General features: G+C 44.5%; 1 protein-coding gene across 1 annotated transcript in view; it reads left to right on the forward strand.

The window, feature by feature from the left end:
* LOC135219178 (leukocyte receptor cluster member 1-like) overlaps positions 1 to 16,326 on the forward strand; it is a 73,111-nt gene that overhangs the window by 21,209 nt on the left and 35,576 nt on the right. Inside the window, exon 2 of the mRNA XM_064255715.1 lies at positions 16,113 to 16,232. Coding sequence (XP_064111785.1) covers positions 16,210 to 16,232 — 23 coding nt within the window. The 5' untranslated portion in view covers positions 16,113 to 16,209. The remainder of the gene's footprint in view (positions 1 to 16,112; positions 16,233 to 16,326) is intronic.

Here is a 16,326-nt window from a genome sequence, read left to right on the forward strand (position 1 = left end):
CGTTTGCTCTACCGCAAGCTTTGCCATTCTGCCAATAAATTTAATTTGTTGCCACTACCGCAGTCAAGACTTTGCGATAAGGCAGTTACGGGTTATAAAGGCTCGATGTCCTGCACGTCAGGACTCTCGGCAACGTTCAGTAGGATTCTTGCAAAGGCACTCATCAAAAGGACGCTCTTCAGGAAAGCGCAAGACAGGACTTCCTTTGCCATACTGCCAATAATTTTTAAGCTTTAGCAGGCATTAGTTGTGATACGGGAGAGGAAGCTGGATGGAGAATTTCTTCCTCTTCCCAGGATAATTTTGCAAGCTTTTTAGCCCCATCTGAAAGGGTTTTTCAGATGATAGATTTTGTTAGTTCCTAGTCGGGACTACGCTGCCGAATTGACATCGTCGTTCTACCTGCCATAAGCCCAGTCTCTTAACAGGATCTTGCCCCTTCCTCGTTTGAGACGGGAATCGGAAAAATTAAATGCTCGACTTCCTGGATTACGTTTTGTCAATTCAGTGACTTTCCCCCATTGACAATATACTATCGTTTTGTCAAGTAAGTGGGTATCCCCTCATTGACAAAATATCTCTTTGTCCCGTAAATGGGTTAGTTCTCATTGACAAACATCTCATTAACTTGATATTGCGTAAGCGAATAAGCTCTTATTGACAAGATTCGGAAGAGCTCTCATTCGTCATTCGCAGACTCGTACAAGAAATAGACTTGTAGACTACGTCAATGAACGCTTATGTCCAATAACATAAGAATCTTGAGCTGACTGCTTCGATTCTCTTAAGTTTTGTTCATGAAACTTGCCTGTCAGATATGTATGTAGCTGTATTTCCGAATTTAGCTATATATATGTCTGCCAGGTAAGTATGAACAAACTTTATTGTGATATAATTTCATATTTTGCCTTGCGTTATTTTACTTCTGTTTGGTTCAAGTCATATACGCTTGCTGTAGTTACCTCTTCGGATGGGAACCGAGAGGTCTATTGTCTATTTTAAGGACATTTAATCGTTACTCCCTGCAGCCTTCCAGGAGTTTCCGATTTATCTTTTACCGTTGTATGGTAGTGTTCTGACGACACAAACGCATCTATATATTTAGCGTTTTCTGTTTCGCTTAAATATACCAGCTTGAGAGTCTTTCTGCTCAAAAAATAACGGACCTATTTCTTCGTAGATAGGGTAGCTGGCAACCCAGACATAAAGTTAAGAGACGACATTCGTAAGCTGCTGGCTGCTGCTGTCACGCTGTGTCTGTCCAGTCCATCCAACCGAGCCAGTAACAGATCGTGCGCTGTAGGTTACGTCTCTCTCTCCTGCGGGATTGACTGACTAACCGTATCTCTGTGCGACGGTTACGTCTCTCCTGCGGGATTGACTGACTAACTGTATCTCTGTCCTACATCACGGACTTTAGCCTAAGATTGAGGGTGGGGATTTCTTACGTGAATGAATAAACGTTGCATTCGTTTTGCCTTACTATGTTCAACAGAGTTATCTCTTAATCCTTTCGGTGCTCGTTACCGCACGGTATGGAACTACGAGTCTACCGCAACATTGCACTTTTATATGCTCTCCTGCTTAGGCAAAGCGCAGCCTTATTAGGGAAGTAAGCATACTCGGGGAGGGAATGGATGAGCTTGCTGGGGACCATTTCCTTCCTGAAGTAAGTTTGTTTCCCCGAATAGACTGCAATTCAGACCACAGTTTTTTCCTACCGGGAAACTGAAATATTATTCAAGATCTAGGAATGATTCTGAACATCTCTCAGTACGTCTATCACATGAGGTGATAGAAAGAAGGTGCCGGACATCTGGATAGGGTTTCAGATGTCCTGGATCTTAATCTGAAAGAAGTAAAAGCGATTCGGTAGTCCTTTCAGTCCTCGAAACGAGTTTTTGGGAACCAGTGGTCCAGATCAACTCTGATATTCCACAGCTCTCTCATATCTTAAGAAGTATCTTCTCTCGGTCCTTGTTCGAGTTTACGAGAAAGAGCCTCTTATAACAACAGGCATAGAATGTAACGATCCTCTATAGGTTCGTTACAGGATTGCAAAAGTCCGTACGAATCGTCTCGATCGACGGCAGCAACGATTGACTTCCGAGTGGAATCTGTCTTTAGAAGTAAGTTGAGAGTTGTGTAGACTTTAGGGACGCCCTTTCATTCTTCTCTTCGATATGTTGAGGACGAAGCTTCGTTCTTCTTCTCTGCTCCCTTATTCTCGATCCGGGATCGGTACCATTAAACGCCATCCTATGATATTGAACGGGGATGGATGTTTAGTCTCTTTTCCCCTTTTTCAATCGCTTAGGAAATGTAATAAGAGGATTTATGACGTCACAGGGAGCGACAATGACGCTGATCGCCCCATGTTGGCCTTCAGGATCCTGGATTCACAGAGGTCACATACTTCCTAGTTCACTTTCCAAGGACCTTTTCCGAGAGAGTCGGTCTACTCTAACTCGAAAGGTACCTATAACCTCTCCGCTCTGAGTCTGACTACGTTCAGACTATCGAGGATGTTGACAGGAATAAGATTACCGTCTTCCATTTCCGTCTGAAGAATGGGATAAGCTGGCAGTCACAACTATTAAAGAATACGCAAATATGTTGTTGACGGCCTTTGGGCTCAGAGATTTGTGTCTGTCAAACAACAAAGCCCTTCACGATTTTTGAGTTCTGTGGAATCTCGAAACTCGCTCACCATCTACTTTTTGTCTCACCTGTTTTCTCGGAGTCAGACACTCGTGCGAGATCAGGCGACATATAGTAGCCCTGAGTTTCTTGTTGACGAAGTCGGTTGCGTTTATACACCCCCGATGATCGTGTAACATGAGACCAGGTTGGACTGTCAGGCATTCTTCCTTCGGGACTGAATCGCCTTTTGCTCCTCGCTCCTTTCTCCTGGCACCAGAAGTTCGAGTCAGGAGTTGATTCGCTGACGACGTTGGGTTGCGTTGATACACCCCAAGGTTTGCTTAGATTGAATCGCATAGGCAGTCCAGACACTCATCCTTCAGCGAAGAATAGTGCCTTATGGTCTTCAGGGTACAGCCTTGCTGTCCTTGATTCGTCTGACTGGTCTACTGGTCGGTCACCTGACTTTAGTACAGACGTACTGACTGTGCATGTCCAGATCGAAGCTTTCAATATGGAACTTAGACGTAGTGTGAAGTTCTTGATGTCAAAGCATTCGAACCTCTCCTACCTGTTTAACTTCTTGCATGTGATCAGGAAGGCCTTCTTCTAACCACCCTAGATACGACAAAGAGGGTTAGTGAAATTTTAAGCCATCGCACAAGTTTTGGCTTTAGAGAAACACAAGGCGGTGTGCTCCTCTAAGCCTTCCGTTTGTGGCCTAAGAATGGAAACCCGTTTTGTCCTTGGGCCAGGAGCTTGGAAGCAAGGATGGCACAAGTTAGTGGGCAGGAGCCAGAGAGAGTCCTGTGCCTGTCGGGTCTCTCAAGTTTTATCTACATAAAACTCAAGAAAGTCGAAGTCATTCGGGCAATCTGCAGTGTTCCGAAAAAGACAGACTTGCCCATATCGAAGAACACCCTGGCTTTTAGTGTTAAGGAGTTCTTTCAAAAATGCTCCTTCATTGTGTTTGCACAAAGAATTGAAATCTTTTTATCTGAATGCTCACGAGGTGAGGGCGCGGCCTTGGAAGCATTTCAACAGACCATGGCACTCAGCAACATCCTGAGTACCATGTTTTAGCGAAGCAACTCTGTGTTCACTTCACACTCCCTGCGAGATGTGAAGATGGCATATGAGATCTGCTGCTCGCTAGGGCCATACGTGTCTGCAGACACAATCTTGGGGGCAAGAAGTACCACTCATCCTATCCTGTAGAAAATGGTTAGGAAGAGCTCTTAATTTAGTTGTTGAGTCGCCGACAACGGCGACTTCTAATCTCTTAGCCTTAGTTAACACACCTTAACTTTGGCTAGGTTGGTCAGGTGGTGATATATATATATATATATATATATTTACTTCTTAGCCCTCATGGTATGGTCAATATGGTCTAGTCACATTGTGGTCACGCACCCCGTTGACAGATCATCTGGAGTGCACCCAGCTTTATAGGTCTCTACCTCGCTGGCAACTCTAGTAAAGCAGAAGCAGACTTGGGTGACAGTAATCACGAAGTCAGCTATGCTAACAGGTGGAACCAAGATGTAAATTATCTGCATGCATTTGTTTCCCAAAATCCTTCTATTCTGTCCCTTCCCACCTCCAAAGGTGGGATTCAGCTATATATATATCTGACAGGTAAGTTTCATGAACAAAATGATATTGTTATGATATAATAAAGTTTGTTCATACTTACCTGGCAGATATATATAATCAAGTACCCACCCACCTCCCCTCAGGGGACAGTGGAAATAAAAATTATGAATAGAAAATGGGAATGGTTCCTGATAACCGCCTCCCAGCGGCGGGAATGGGTACTAACCACCTGACCGACCACTGCGTGTGTCGGAAGTTTTTAAAATTCTGTCGGACTTCAGAAAATACAGCTATATATATATCTGCCAGGTAAGTATGAACAAACTTTATTGTATCATAACAATATCATTTTCGGTTAATCGAAGTTTTGGTTACCAGCACCTTGCCAAGAATGGAATCCCCACCAGTAATTAAATAAGTGCAGGTTTAGTAGTAATGAAATAGGTTAAAATAAGAATTTGAAGTTAAGTAATTTTATAAGGCACAGTGAACCCCCTGTTTTCGCGGATTCCAGATTTGTGGACTTGCGTATTCGCTGCTGACTCACATATTTGAGGATTTCTCTCTGGAACATATACATACCCCCCATTATTTGCACAAAATTTGCCTTTTTGTGGTATTTTTCTATGAGAAATATCCACAAATTCCAGTTTTTTAAATCTGTGTCATTATAAAATGCACTTTTTGTAATAAAATAAAAAAACCATGTTTAAACATTTTTAGTGGGTTTTGTTGATTTTAACTAACAGGGGGAACACTACAACCTTAAAACGTTGGAGCCCCACTTTCTTGAACTTCACATTTTCACACTCCACTTTATCACAGATTTTTTGTGGAACATATTTGTCATAAAATTTTTATGCTGGAACTTTCACCAATTTGTGGATTTTTTATGGACCGTAACACTAAAATTATCACTAATTTGCTTTTTTTCGTGTTGAATTAGGCAGTGACGTGTTAAAAAAGGCACTTATAAGCATTCTAGCTTAAGGAGTACAGGGTATTTGGCAGTTAAAGCAGGTTTAAGCATGTTTGCAGATTTTGCATTTCTGCTATGGGTTCTGAAACCTATCCCTATCCATAACTACAGAATTACAAGAAATTTTGATATGGTTCTAGGTATTTTGACTCCCAGAACTTTGACCCTGGTAATTTGACTCCCAGTAAACTGAAATCTGGTTTTGTCATCTGGTAATTTGACACCCAAAATCCAGGCAGTCCCTGGGTTACGTTGTTCTGGACTTATGGGACTTGACTCGTGGCGCTGTTAACTACAATTTTTCAGCGCCGTAAGTGGATCTACAGCACTGTTACCTGCTTAATGGTGCTGTAACCCGGACTTGCAGTGTTTTCGGCGGTGTAAGTGCTATTTATTCCCATTATAATTCTGATGATTCGGGTTAAGGCGATTTTCGACTTTCAGTGCCCTGCTGGGAATGGAACCCCCTCCGTCACCTGGGGACTGCTTGTAAACAAATAGCCTATTTACAAAGTACATATTATTTAAATAGCCAAGGGCAATTACCTACCTTATTTAGGAAATGGAAATGACATAAACTGATTGTTTCATAAGTGAAAGGCTGAGTTTTTAATTTTTTTTATTCAAGTATATGTACTATAAGTAATATTTAGCAGGTGCATCCGACCTCCTGGCAGTATAAGGGCATTCCGGGCAATAAAGAAAAGAAAGGGTATATATATTCATATGTTAACGTCCCGGGACTGTGTAAGGAAAAAAACCACCCGGAGTTGTATACCCGGAGCTGTATGACCCGGAGAGGGGGGTACACGAAGTAACCCGGGACGGCCACATGAACTCGCAAGTTCCGTGGCAAAAAGAAAATAAAAATAAAAATAAAAATAAAGATAAAAATAATGATAATAATAAAAACTAAAATAACAAATATAATATCTCCGCCTACGGAAGAGTAACTTCCGTAAACATAACCCTCAATGACTCCGGGAGAGGCCGGAATCTAAACCCGCCTTATGCGGAGAGGGAATGTTTTAGGCGGGTGGATGTAAGCTCCGGGAGTGAAAGAAGCAGAGCGCAACAATCCACGGAAGCCGAGGCTGAAACGCAGTGCGACTAACAACTCCTCGTAGGCGGTCGGCTAAGAAGCGACACTCCCCAGCCAAGGTCCTGGGAGACCCACTACACCTCCCCCTCCGCTGGTGGGACCGGCCGTCAGCGACAAACAACGAGAGCGGCACCCAACTACGGGGAGTCCCACGAGAGGGGGAGGGAGGGAGGGCTGAAGGGGGGACGATCACGTGACCAGCGAATCCCCGCGAATAAAGGATCACGAGGAAAACGCAGGCAAAGCCTATGAAGGCTAGCTGCCGACCGAACACCCAAATACACAGACAAAATAAAATCACTTACTTAAAGCTAAGGGAAAAACATGCTTTAACAGAGGTAATGAAAATAAGGGGCGAAAAATATAAAACGCAATGGAGGCCACTCGATGAGAGTGGGCGCAACAAGGGAAAATTACTTGCTTACCGACAAAACGAAAACAAACGGTAAGCTGACGAAAAGAAAAGGGGGGAATTCTTGAATGGAAAATACCAAACTAAAATAAAAGGGGGGTAAAGGGGGGAGGGGGGAACGGTAGATAAACATCGAAGCACGAAACAAAGAAACGTGCACGAACGCCGACCCCCTTGAAAAACAGGAAATCATGAAAATAATAAACGTAGATCAAACAAGATCGACAAAGCAACTGCCACCCAAGACATAAATAAAATATATACTGAAAATATATACTGAAATATTATAAGTTACGAGTATATAAATATATAGGTACTGAAAGAAGCCCGCTCGAAATTGGTACAAAACAAAGGAACGACGTAATGGCGGCTCGCTACCCGCTCGCTAGGGAGGAGACGCCTAACAAAATCCTAAATGAAGGCAAAACGAAAGGCAAAAATCACTCCCTAAATATAGAAAAAGGGCGAACCAGTACTTAACTTGGGTGAAGAGGCAGATTGACGATCCATAACGAAAAAGAATAAAGAAACCAATAAAAAGAACAGATAGCTATAAACAAGCGTGTAACGCTGGGAGGCTATCGATAAGAATGACGCCGCAGTCCCCTTCAACAGGGTAGCTGGGTGTGACCTATAGGTCGGCTCCCCGTTTTCAGGGTCTTGATGAGGAAAAGGCTAATTGGAGGGGTTGCTGTGGTAGTGTTTAACACTCGCCCCAGTTCTATACCGACACCTTTTATTTAGGTGAGCGAGTCAGAGACTTCTGACATGTCCAATTTAGCAGTTCTCTGGTATCATAGCAATATTTTACTAGAAATAGTGCTAAAGAGGACACATTTCACTGGGCGACACGGCTTCCTCGCCCAGAAATAGATTTTTCCTACGTCAAAATCCCTTTTATAGCCATGTCTCGTACCATTCAGAACACCCATGAAAGGCAGAAAACAAACACTGATTAGTCAAAAATTTGTTGGAAGTGTGAAGTGAAGAGTTGTAAAACATGCCTGTTAATGTATGTAGGCATGCTTTGCAACTCTTCACTCAACACATACAATAAATTTTTTATCCATCATGGTTTGATTTCTGCCTATCGTAAATGTAATTTAAGTCATATGTGAGTTTCTTTCCGCTAGGGTGGTTTGAATGGTACGAGACATGGCTTTAAAAAATGTCTATTCTTTTTGGTTGCCAAATTACTGGGTGTTAACGAAAGGGGATTTCCGTTTACTGGGAATCAAAATACCGGAAGTGAAATTACCAGGCCATCTTTGATATGATGTAGTATTTCAAATTCAAATAGCTGTTCTATAGTATCCTCAGCTACATTGAAAATTTCATACTTTTCATTCACAATTTTTTGTATATAAAACCAGCATTTTACTCAAAGTTTCCTATTCTCTCCTGGAAAGATTGGTACACTACTAACTAAGATTCAGTCAGTGAATACAGTATGTATAGCCACAGGAAAATAATGTTTGTTCATGAAACTTACCTGTCAGATATATATATAGCTGTATTCTCTGAAGTCCGACAGAATTTCTAAAACTTACGACACACGTAGTGGGAGTTAGGGTGTTAGTACCCATTCCCGCCGCTGGGAGGCGGGGTATCAGGAACATCCCATTTTCTATCAGATTTCTTCTGTCGCCGGTGTCGTAAACATCTGTTTACACACCTCCGCCTCAGGATTTTGGAAAACTTTTCATTGCTTGAGTATCCTCTTGACTTTTTGGTTTTTTGATTGGATCGATAGCTTGGCATACGTGACTTGGACTGTTTTTGAATTTGGCTTAGATTTTTTCCTTAAATATGTCTGGATGTAGTTCGGCTAGCGCCAGGGTGTGTTCGAAAGTAGAATGCAAGGTTAGGCTTCCTAAAGCCTTGGTTGATCCTCACACATTGTGTAAAGGGTGTAGGGGGCAAGAGTATAAATATGATTTGCGCTGTAATGAGTGTGAAAGCTTGGATGATTTACAATGGAAGACGTATGAATCCTACGTAAATAAGTTAGAACGTGATAGGATTAGGAGGTCTTCCTCCAGGAGTAAGTCGGGTAGCAGACAGGGTATTAACCTCTTCATTACCGAAAGTTTGTTTGGAGGTAGGTGGGTACCACCATTCAAGTCTACTACACCGCACTGGGTGCATAAAGGTGGTACGCATAGTACCACCAAAACTCCTCTTTTCAGATAGGGACTTCCAATCATTCTTTAATTTCGGTTTGAAGAGTTTGGAGCAAAATAAACAGTATGACACGATGCCAGACGTATGATGAACCCCAAAATAAAAATATTATTACGCTTATAGTAGTGTGTAAGGTGACAGATTGAACTGCGTCTCAACAAAAAATCACAAAACCAGACAAGCGTAAACATGTAATAACTTCTACCCAAGTATAAAAACAGTTGTATCATCATTTACTGTATTTATTTATTTATTCACTTATTACATTTTACAAATAAAAGATATGAACACCAGATAAATGAAGGTAAAAATAAAGCTTATAGTAACTTTATATATAAAAAACCAACCAGAGAAAAAGCGAAAAAGCGATTTTTTCTGAGGACAAGAAACTTGAAAAAATTAGTTTAGATACCCCTGATGCCCCTAAAGTTGTTTTCTGTGATGAAACTAATCTTAGAAAACGTAGAAAATTACATCGACCAATTTTTGAAAGATATACTATAAAATTTGCGATTTCCATATTTATTGGCGGGGCTTTCGCTTTAGTTTTTTGCTCTTTTTTTTTTGTTATTATGTGCTTATTTACTGTTCTATTTTATAATACTTTATGTGCATGTTCCAGTGCGATATACCAACATTCTGTAAGACCGAATTTCTATCAAGACTGTAGTTTTCTCACTGACCACCAGTGTTCCCTTGTACAAGGGACACTGAGTTTCTCATTTTTTTTGGCATAAAATCATTTATTTTCCTGTAGGATGATAAAACTAACAGAGAATATGCGTTATTATAGTGGTAATAATACCTGATAATTTGAATTAGCCTGTCTTGATTAGTGTATTTTGGGCAAATATTTTTACGATCGGCACCCCTCCAAACTCGAGTCACTACCGAGAGATTCAGTTCGGCAGCAAACGCAATGTTTACATTCTGCTCACCCACCCGGTAAAGAAGGGGTTAATGTATCCCCTTCTAACCCTCCTTTAGATTTTGTGTCTCCTAACCCCGTAGTGTTGCCTTCGGGCCCTCAAGTGGTGTCTGCGGAGGTGGTAATGCCCTTTCGCTTATCCTGGATTCATTGAAGACGCTTGAATCTAAAGTGCTTGCCCTTGAAAACAGGCAAAATAAGTGCAGTGATAGTGCCCCTAGTGAAGTGGAGGGGGCGTCAGATCGGCCCTATAGCGCCTCTAGGCTGGGACCTCTGCCGGACTCCCAGGACTCAGGGAGAGGGCATGTCGAAGGCCGAAGGAGGGTACGGGGAACCCCCACCGATCTGGCGTCCCTTCAGCAGTTCCTGTGGACGCTTCCCCAGGCTGCTAAGGAGCGTGCTCGAGCACGTATCCTGAAGGATTGTTTCTCGTCTTCCGACCGCGTCCTCCCCGCGCAAGGGGTGGGAATCTCGTTCGGATTCGCGACCTTTGAAGAGGACTCTTCAAGAGCTTGACGCTTCACGTCATGCTTTGTCTGAGTGGCATTCTTCTCCGGAAAGCGTAGCTTTTTTCCGCCCCAGAAGAAGTCTAGGACGTCATCCGACGATAACGCCCGCGAGCGCCCCAGTCGCTCTAGAGCCAAAGGCTGTTCCTGGGAGAAGGAAGAAGGCGTCCCCTCGTCCCCTCTCCTTCTCACAAGCGCAGCTCGCTCCGCGTAAGGAGACATCTCAGAAAACCGGAGATCATCATTGCGATGCACGGCAACTGGACGCTTTACTAAGCAAGAAAGGAGACGGTACCTCGTCGAAGGAAAGACGATAGACTGCCTATCAAGAGAACTAGGCATTCTTCTCCAACGGCTCTTCTTTCGTCCCCGTCTTCTGATTTTTTCGCCCTCTAGACTTCATTTTGCTCCCCAGGGTTCGTCTAGAGGTGACGTTAGACGCCAGATTAGAGAGAGTTCTCTGCATGCTCCTCTCTCTTCCCGTAGAGAGGACGCTCGGCGTTCCGACTTCGACGCTTCTGCTGACGACGATTTTGTAGCTGTCGGACGGACTTCTGTGCGTTCGGCCCCTCTTCGACATGACAGTGTTGACGCTCAACGATACGCTAGTCGGGCTGTTGATCAAGTTTCTTCACGGGACGTTCGTAAGGACGCTTCGCGGGACGTTAGAAGAGTCTCTTTGATGGACGCTCCGTTGGACGCTTCGCTGGACGCTCGGTCGGACGCTGATTTGGACGCTCGAGAGAACGCTACGTTGGACGCTCAGATGGACCGCTCGTAGACGTTCAGTAAGAGCTCTGTGGACGCGAATGTGGAAGTTCGCTGTCACTCGGATGTTGTTCCCGAGGCTTTGGCACGTTCGCCTCTAGAGGTGATTCCTGATCCTGTGACTGTTAAGGATCCGTTACCCTCGTCTTCTCTTCATCGTTCGGATAGGAGACTTGGAGCTAAAGGACTTCTGCCTCTTCCTTCGGATTTGCACTCGGGTAGGGAAGAAGGAGAACTTAGCGGTTCTTCTGAGGATGTTGATGAAGAACAACCTGCTACGTCTGCGTCGTCAGATTATCAAGTTTTGGCACGACTACTTCGTGATTCGTTTGGCGATACTTTCCAGCCTGCTGCTCCTCCTTCTCCTCCTCCTTCTGTCCGTCGAAGCAAGCAAGTCTCCAGTTTCGTCGTCGAAGAAGCAGTCTCCAGTTTCGTGAAGATGAAGACGTCGTTATCTACGAAGAGCTTTCCGGAAGGTTAACGCCTGGATGGAGTCTAGGAAAGCAAAAGGAAGAACTACTTTCGCCCTGCCTCCGTCTAGAACTTAGCGGTAAGGCGGATGTGGTATGGAGACAGGCGAGGAATTAGGATTGAAGGTTCCTACGTCTGCTCAAGGTGATTTCGCCAGCGTGGTTGATGCCTCAAGGAGGGCCCTTTTAGCCTCAGCTAAAGTATCATGGACTACTTCCGAACTGGACCATCTTTTGAAGGGACTGTTTTAGGTCCTTAGAGGTATTCAACTTCTTAGACTGGTGTCTTGGAGCCTTAGACAACCATTCTCGTAAGCCAGACTCGATCAGCTTGGGGGAGCTGTCCAGTGTATTGTCATGCATGGACAAGGCCGTCAGGGATGGCTCAGAGGAGTTAGCCTCGCATTTTTCAGCAGGGGTTCTTAAGAAAAGGTCGCTTTATTGCAACTTTACGGCTAAGTCTGTCTCTCCCGCACAGAGGACAGAACTTTTGTATGCTCCCTTCTCGAGTCATCTCTTCCCCCAAGCTATGGTGAAGGATCTGGCAGTTAGTCTGCAAGAGAAAGCCACACAAGACCTGTTGGCTCAGTCTTCGAGACGTCCGGCTGGCCCTTCAACGTCGTTCAGGAGCCCAACCGTATAGAAAGCAGAAGCCCTTTCGTGGAGGGACTTCCGCTAGATCGTCTCCTCGAGGAAGAAGCCTTCCTAGAGGTAGAGCCCCTTCCAAGTCTAGGGGCAGAAGTGAGAGATCGTGCCTTCAGTCCACCTGTAGGAGCCAGGCTGCAGTTGTTTGCAGAAGCCTGAGAGTAAGAGAGGCAGACACCTGGTCTCTTGACGTCATAGAGAAGGGTTACAAGATCCCTTTCATAAAGCCGCCCCCGTTGACTTCCACTCCCAGGGACTTGTCCCCATCGTATCCTCTAACAAAGCGAAAGATACTTTTCGACCTGCTCGAGCAGATGCTCGAGAAACGAGCAGTGGAACAGGTTTTAGGACCCTGGCAACGCCAGGATTTTACAACAGATTGTATTTTCTTTGTACCGAAACAATTGGGAGGGTGGCGGCCCGTCTTGGATGTAAGTCGTCTAAACCTCTTTATAGAGAAGCAGAGGTTCAAGATGGAGACACCTCAGTCAGTTCTGGGGGCCTTAAGACCCGGAGATTGGATGGTATCACTCGACCTCCAGGAACGCCTACTTCACGTCCCGATACATCCCCAATCGATGAAGTACCTTCGGTTCGTACTGAAAGGGAAGGTCTTTCAATTCAGGGCTCTTTGTTTCGGACTGAGTACAGCCCCTTTGATCTTCACCATCTTAATGAAGAACGTGGCGAGGTGGCTCCATCTTTCCAACATCAGAATCTCGCTCTATCTGGACGACTGGCTCATACGAGCCTCCTCGCAGACCCGGTGCCTGAAGGACTTGCAAACGACTCTGTCTTTAGCTGCGTCCCTGGACTTCTGGTGAACTTCGAAAAGTCACATCTGACCCCAACACAGTCCATCGTGTATCTGGGGATTCAGATGGATTCAGTGGCTTTTCGGGCTTTTCCGTCCAGGAACGTCAGCAACAAGGCATAGAAAAAGTGTCGGCCTTTCTAGGGAAGGATTCATGCTCGGTGAGGGAATGGATGAGTCTGCTGGGACCATTTCCTCGCTGGAGAAGTTTGTTTCCCTGGGGAGGCTACACCTCCGACCTCTTCAGTTCTTTCTGTCGGACAGCTGGACAGAAAAGGACAACTTCGACATGAAGTTAAGCATCTCGGAAGAGGTGAAGAACCATCTAAGATGGTGGCTCGATCCGTGGAAGCTGTCAGAGGGCATATCCCTCAAGCTTCAGAACCCCAGACCTAGTGTTGTTCTCCGACGCGTCATCCACGGGGTGGGGAGCAACTCTAGGGGGGAGGAAGTGTCAGGTACCTGGAGAGGGGAACAGGTAACCTGGCATATCAACTTCAAAGAGCTGGCAGCGGTTCAATTAGCGCTCCAGTTCTTCCAGAACAAAGTCTCCCGTCGTGTAGTTCAAGTCAACTCGGACAACACCACAGCCCTGGCATACTTGAAGAAACAAGGAGGAACACACTCTCGCTCCCTGTTTACTCTAGCGAAAGAGATCCTACTTTAGGGCAAAGGAGAGAGAAGTCACAATATTGACAAGATTCATTGCCGGAGTCGAGAACGTCCGGGCAGATCTCCTCAGTCGACAAGGACAGTTATTGCCGACAGAGTGGACTCTCAATCAAGAAGTATGCCAGGAACTGTGGGGTCTTTGGGGATGCCCCTTAGTGGACATCTTTGCAACGTCAAGGACGGCGAGACTTCCTCTGTATTGCTCCCCGGTTCTCGATCCGGGAGCAGTAACAGTAGACGCCCTTCTATGGGATTGGACGGGCCTGGATCTCTACGCTTTTCCCCCCTTCAAGATCTTGGGGGAGGTGATGAGAAAATTCGCAGCATCGGAGGGGACGAGGTTGACTTTAATCGCCCCCTTTTGGCCCGCAGCGATCTGGTTCACAGAGGTGATGTTCTACCTAGTGGATTATCCGAGATCTCTTCCGTTAAGGAGAGATCTACTCAAACAGCCCCACTTCGAGAGGTACCACAAAAACCTCTCCGCTCTGAGTCTGACTGCGTTCAGACTATCCAAAAGTTGGCCAGAGCGAGAGGTTTTTCGAAATCAGTGGCTAAGCTATCGCCACCGCGAGGAGACCATCATCAATCGCGGTTTACCAATCGAAGTGGGCAGCCTTTAGAAGTTGGTGTAAGAGAAAAGGAGTTTCCTCTACCACTACCTCTGTGAGCCAGATCGCCGACTTCTTGCTTTATCTTAAACAAGATCTGAAGTTGGCAGTGTCAACTATTAAAGGCTACAGAAGCGTCCTATCTGTAGTTTTTCGCCATAGAGGTCTTGACCTCGCTAATAACAAGGATCTCCATGATCTATTGAGATCTTTCGAGACGACCAAGGTACCACTACCGAAGCTACCTTCGTGGAACCTGGATGTGGTCCTAAAATATTTAATGTCAAATCGCTTTGAACCTCTTTCCTCTTCGTCTCTACGAGATTTGACGAAGAAAACTGTATTCCTAACTGCTCTGGCGACGGCGAAGAGAGTTAGCGAAATACAGGCTATCAGCAAACACGTCGGCTTCAAAGGGCATAATGCAGTCTGCTCTTTGGGTATGTCGTTTCTGGCCAAAAACGAAAACCCTTCCAATCCGTGGCCTAGAACATTCGAGATCAAGGGTATGGCAGAGATCATTGGTCAAGAGCCAGAAAGAGTCCTGTGTCCTGTTAGGGCTCTTAGAGAGTATATTCGTAGAACGAAGGATTGCCGAGGTTCTGCGGAGAACTTATGGTGTTCGGTCAAGAGACCAAACATGCCCATGTCCAAGAATGCACTGGCATTCTTTTTAAGAAACACCATTAAGGAGGCGCACTCTTCTTGCAAAGACAGCGACTTTAAGCTGTTAAAAGTTAATGCGCACGAAGTGAGGGCTATTTCGACATCAATAGCCTTTCAGAAAAACATGGCTCTTAAAGACATTTTAAGTGCTACTTTTTGGAGGAGTAACTCAGTGTTCGCCTCGCACTACCTACGGGAGGTGAGAACGACCTATGAAAACTGTTACTCTCTCGGACCATACGTCGCCGCAGACACTATTTTGGGGGCAGGAGGTAGCACTCATCCTTTCCCATAGAAAAGGGTAGGTGAGTTTTTAATATTTGCAATGTTTATGGTTGTAGGGTCGGCCGCCGAGTACGGTCGTCCCTTCCTTTAGCCTTTGGTATATGGGAGTTTTTTGTTAGGCTAACTTAGGTGGTGGTTTTTGCCTCGTTGCCCTCGGATGTATGGTCATGGTCTAGTCACATTGTGGTCCCGTCCCCGTTGACAGATCATCTAGAGCGCACCAACTACACAGGTCACTACCTTGTTGGTAACTCTAGTGAAGCAGAAGCAGGCTTGGGTGACAGTAATCACGAAGTCAGCTATGCTAACAGGTAAGGAACCAAGATGTCAATCATATACATTTATATGTTTCCTAAAATCCTTTTTCTGTCTCTCCCACCGCCAAAGGTGGGATTCAGCTATATATATATCTGACAGGTAAGTTTCATGAACAAAATGATATTGTTAAGATACAATAAAGTTTGTTCATACTTACCTGGCAGATATATATATTTTTAGTACCCACCCACCTCCCCTCAGGAGACAGTGGAGATAGAAATCTGATAGAAAATGGGAATGGTTCCTGATACCCGCCTCCCAGCGGCGGGAATGGGTACTAACCACCCTAACTCCCACTACGTGTGTCATAAGTTTTAGAAATTCTGTCGGACTTCAGAGAATACAGCTATATATATATCTGCCAGGTAAGTATGAACAAACTTTATTGTATCTTAACAATATCATTTTGTATACTTATGATGCATACAATTTTTCTTAATTTATGATTCATTCTAATTTAACTGTAATGATGGAAATGTAAATTGCTAACATTTCTAATAATTTCTTTTCCAGCTGGAGTGAAAGATGGCTGCCAAACAATATGGACACAGTTTTGTGGTGTGAAAATAGTTGAATTAATTTTCAGCATTTAAGAAGTGACTGAGCAAAGATGAATATTTTGCCAAAGAAAAGGTAAGTTGTGTAGACAGCATATTACACAAAGAAGATTCATACTATGTTTAAAGACCTCTTCAAAACTAGGTTCTCATAATCTAAAGGGAAATTT

This window comes from Macrobrachium nipponense, chromosome 1 (genome assembly GCF_015104395.2).
Source record: "Macrobrachium nipponense isolate FS-2020 chromosome 1, ASM1510439v2, whole genome shotgun sequence".
Classification (NCBI taxonomy): Eukaryota; Metazoa; Arthropoda; class Malacostraca; order Decapoda; family Palaemonidae; genus Macrobrachium; species Macrobrachium nipponense.